The following is a 4,883-nucleotide window of genomic DNA, read 5'->3' as shown; positions in this document are numbered from 1 at the left end:
AGACGCTAACGCTAGAGAAGAATGGCACGACTCTTCTCACACTTGCGTGACACCACCTAGGCTACATAAAATGAAGTATCGATGGATTGGGGGTGACGGAAGAATAAATTGAAGCGCCGATGGATTGGAGATTTAGGAAGAACTACTCCGACGGCTCCTATGCCCCTACCTATCCACCCCCTCCCCCCGGCTAGGTAAATTGAGCGTAACAGAGACAGGCTGTTGGCTGCTCTACCACGCTTGTGTAGACTATGCACGGTTTGGTTTGAACAACTGAACGTGCCTTGCCCAGCGACTTTAATTTTTACCATGTCAAGTCCGTGATTTTGATTGGGTGTCACGTTTGAAATCAAAATTTTGTTGCTCAAAATGTTACTTCAAGAGAAAATCAACACATTAATATGATGTAAACTAGTACTAACAGTACACCTTTCAATACATAAATATTATTGGATCTTATTAATTTGCTGGGGTTAGCAATAGGCAACTCGATTTGGTTACACGAACAAAACGCAGAGAATCCACTCGCCTTCAAGCTTCGCAACAAGCGTGGCAGGACCCACGAGAACCTATGTGGAAGGACGTCTGGACGTGGACACACACTGCATACTAGTAGTACTACTCAGCCTAACGGCGAACCGAGCCCTTTCCTTCCCGCCGCGGCGGCCACGGTGCCGCCACTTGCAACGCCGTCGGCGCCAAGAGCACGATGAGGCGGCGGGGCCGGAGATGATCCGCCGACGCTATGGTGAGGCCCGTTGTCGTCGTCGCCCGCGTCGCAGTAGCCCTTGAGCATGTCCCCCTCCTCCGGGGTGAACCCGATGACGGACAGCATGAGGTCGGCGGCCCAGCAGCGCTGCTCGATGACGCGGATGGCGCGGCAGCAGCCGGGCCCCAGGTACGCCTCGCCGTTGAGGAAGAAGAGGATGATCTCCCCCGTGCACGACCTGATGTCCAGCAGCGCCTCCCAGCACTTCCGCGTCACCGCTCCCTCCAGCCGCTCGGCGAGGTCGGCCGCCCGGACGAAATTCGTCGTAGTCGCCGCCGACGCAGTGGCGGCGACCTGGAGCAGGAGCAACGCCAGCAGGGTGGGAAGGAGAGAGCCTGACGAGGCCATGCTGTTGATCGACTCTACGTAGTGCGCAGCTGCCCTATTTATGAAGGGCGACGATCACCGGCAGGGTAGTAACTCTCATTTGCTCAGTTTCGGAAGATGGAAGGTCGTACGTCCGTTCGTTTCCCATTCTGGTTTTCCCTACCGATTGACGATACCCATTGCATTACTCAATCAAGCATGAAAAAAAGAAATTCTCAAAAAAAAGCATGAAAGAAAGAAAAGAAAAAAAATATCCACACGAATCTCTGCGTGTGATCAATGACATACTTAGGTTTGCAATATTTATGCCACGTCTAGACGTGATGCTTTAGAAAAACTGTATATTTTTTCCATTACAGATAGCCCATCGTCTACTGTATCTATTTTTCCATTTCCCGTACCCATCGGTTTGTTTCCGTACTGATGCCCCACCGTATCTGCTCCCTCTTTTCTTTTTTCCTTAGCGACACCATTTTGCTTCTTTTTTTTTGAGTACTAGCGACACCATTTTTCTCGTGCATCAAGATGGGACTGCGCCGGGTCGGCCTGCCGGGTCGCTGACCCGGCCCAAAAAGTCAAGGCCAATGGGCCAAGCGGGTCGGGGGGTCGGCCTGCCGGGTCGCTGACCCGGCCCAAGAAGTCGAGGCCAATGGGCCAAGCAGGTCGGGCTTAAATGATAAATGGGTTAATGGAGCCGGCATTGTGCGACCCGATGGGTCGACGCAATTGAATCGCTATGCCTAGTCGTTCATTTTTTTTTCTTTAAGGGAAATCATGAGAGCTTTATTCAACAAAAGCATTTCTGGAAGAGTCTGCTAGAAGACTGCTCACCAGAAACGAAGGAGTGGAATTCACGCAACTGTCGGTAGCCATGAGTGTGCAAGCTCGCTTGGCACACAAAACAAAGGCACTTCTGGAAGAGTCTGCTAGAAGACTGCTCACCAGAAACGAAGGAGTGGAATTCGGGCAACTGTTGGTAGCCATGAGTGTGCAAGCTCGTTTAGCACACAGATGGGCCGGCAAATTGGCTGTTCTTATTACATGTTGAAGTACAAAAAAATCAAAATCTGAGGAAAGCTCTGCAATCTCATCTAGAATGGGGGCCACAACAGAGCAATCTATTAGCCGAGAATTCCATAGGTTCACCAACACAATGCCTAGTCGTTCGTTGTTGGCCGTCCCTGTACGCAAACTCGATCACATACACAAGAACATATATGATCATATACGTACGAAGCTGACCAATTCGGCCGGAGATGCCCTTGTAAACGAGCAAGCAGACTGACAGGTGGATCAATTCTTACATACGTGAACTAGTACATGCATGTAGAAACAACCAGCCTATTGTTCGTCGTCTCAGTCCCCGGCGAGCTCGCCATCCCTCCGACTTGTCCAGCTTGCCATTCTGGTGGCCTTTCCGGTCTTCAGATTAAGCACACTGGATACATGAATTTTGCGTCTTGAACTTGGGTCGGCCTCATGTACCCAACGGGTTAGTAAGGCCATAATTTTTTTATGAAATGGGCCGACCTACGGCCTCACATGTTGACCTTGGGGCCACGAGGCCAGGTCCGGGTCGGCCCATTCCCATCTTGGCTGGTGCAAGTTGCATTCATAGATTCGCGGTTGCTGGCAAGTGCTTGATTATGGCCAATGGTGAATCTAGAAAAAAATGAAGGGCGGGCTGGGCTGCCTGGGTCATGCAAATATGTGTTGGATTGGGCCTGCAAGTAGTTGGGCTGGGCCTTAAAACTAGTAGTAAAAACAAATTTTACAGTGCTGGATGGGGGGCTTGAGCCTGTTAAAGCCCCCAGTAGAATCGCCCCTAATTATGGGGAAGGAAACGTGTGACTAGTTCTTGATTCTATTGTGCTCCCTCCTATATGTTTGATATATATATTTGATGTTGCCAGCGCATATCATGGCAGCGCCTGATGCAATCATGCAAAGACGATCGGACAGGCATCATATAGAAGGATCTTCTTTGTATGTTCTAATCTGGTTTACGACGACCGTTGTTGCGTGTCTTGAAGCCATCGATAGTGAGAGTGAGATTTGATCGCTTTGGGGTTGCTTAAACGTCTTCTGTAACACGATGAAAGTTTGACAAGGGACTAGATAGATCGAAAATGAGATTTGATCCTCGGATGATGGAGAGATATTTTTAGGGCTCTCTCTGTGTGATGGCATCTGTCATCATTTGGCCAGACAGGTGACTAGGTGCTACCTCTTGAGCATGCGTTGGTTTTCCCTTAAAGAGGAAAAGGTGATGCAGCAAAGTAGTGTAAGTATTTCACTCAGTTTTTAAGAACCAAGGTATCAATCCAGTAGGAGACTACACGCAAGTCGCCTAGTACCTGCACAAACAATTAAGAACCTTGCAACCAACGCGATAAAGGGGTTGTCAATCCCTTCACGGCCACTTGCAAAAGTGAGATTTGATAAAGATAATAAGATAAATATTTTTGGTATTTTATGGTATAGATTGGAAAATAAAGATTGCAAAATAAATAGTAAACTAGAATTACAGATTAAAAACTTATATGATGTAAAGTACACCCGGGGCCATAGGTTTCACTAGTGGCTTCTCTCAAGATAGCATTTATTACGATGGGTGAACAAATTACTGCCGAGCAATTGATAGAAAAGCGCATAGTTATGATGATATCTAAGGCAATGATCATGAACATAGACATCACGTCCGTGACAAGTAGACCGAAACGATTCTGCATCTACTACTATTACTCCACACATCGACCGCTATCCAGCATGCATCTACAGTATTAAGTTCATAAGAACGGAGTAACGCATTAGGCAAGATGACATGATGTAGAGGGATAAACTCAAGCAATATGATATAAAACCCATCTTTTTATCCTCGATGGCAACAATACAATACGTGTCGTTTCCCTTTTTGTCACTGGGATCGAGCACCGCAAGATTGAACCCAAAGCTAAGCACTTCTCCTATTGCAAGAAAGATCAATCTAGTAGGCCAAACTAAACCGATAATTCGAAGAGACTTCCAAAGATATCAAATCATGCATACAAGAATTCAGAGAAGAATCAAATAATATTCATAGATAATCAAGTTCATAAACCCACAATTCATCGGATCTCGGCAAACACACCGCAAAAAGAGTTACATTGAATAGATCTCCAAGAGAATCGAGGAGAACTTTGTATTGAGATTCAAAGAGAGAGAAGAAGCCATCTAGCTAATAACTATGGACCCGAAGGTCCGTGGTAAACTACTCACATATCATCGGAGAGGCTATGGTGTTGATGTAGAAGCCCCCCATGATCGAATCCCCCTCCGGCGGAGCGCCGGAAAAGGCCCCAAGATGGGATCTCACGGGTATAGAAGGTTGCAGCGGTGGAAAAGGTGTTTTGTGGCTCTCCCCGAAGGTTTCAGGGTATAAGAGTATATATATGCGAAAGAAGTAGGTCGGTGGAGCTGCGAGGGGCCCAAGTGGCAATCTATATCAAGAACAATGAAATCTACGGCACATAATTCCTATTTGCAACAATAAGAACACCATTAATCCTTCCCATACACTACTAGAAAAAGGGCCTATTGTCCCGGTTCGTAAGGACCTTTTGTCCCGGTTCCTGAACCAGGACTAAAGAGTCGGTACTAATGCCCTGTCCCTTTAGTCCCGGTTCAATCCAGAACCGGGACAGATGGGCCTCCACGTGGCCTGTGCACGGAGCCCAGGCAGGAGGGCCTTTGGTCCCGGTTGGTGGCACCAACCGGGACCAATAGGCATCCACGCGTCAGCATTTCT

The 4,883-nt window shown here is 47.7% G+C and overlaps 1 protein-coding gene across 1 annotated transcript; it reads right to left on the bottom strand.

The window, feature by feature from the left end:
- Positions 1 to 463: 463 nt before the first annotated feature.
- LOC125529808 (egg cell-secreted protein 1.4-like) lies at positions 464 to 1,250 on the bottom strand. The gene has a single exon (XM_048690968.2). It carries the CDS (start codon positions 1,115 to 1,117, stop codon positions 623 to 625), a length of 495 nt encoding a protein of 164 aa, XP_048546925.1. The 5' UTR covers positions 1,118 to 1,250; the 3' UTR covers positions 464 to 622.
- Positions 1,251 to 4,883: the final 3,633 nt, after the last annotated feature.

The sequence above is a fragment of the Triticum urartu genome, chromosome 7A, assembly GCF_056163025.1.
Source record: "Triticum urartu cultivar PI428250 chromosome 7A, HENAU_Tu73, whole genome shotgun sequence".
NCBI lineage: Eukaryota > Viridiplantae > Streptophyta > Magnoliopsida > Poales > Poaceae > Triticum > Triticum urartu.
The sequence above is the reverse complement of the archived record's forward strand: the minus strand, read 5'-3'. Positions and strand labels throughout refer to the sequence as shown.

Excerpts from the sequence above, each read along its gene's own strand:
- LOC125529808 (XM_048690968.2), bottom strand. The coding sequence starts at position 1,117 with ATGGCCTCGTCAGGCTCTCTCCTTCCCACCCTGCTGGCGTTGCTCCTG.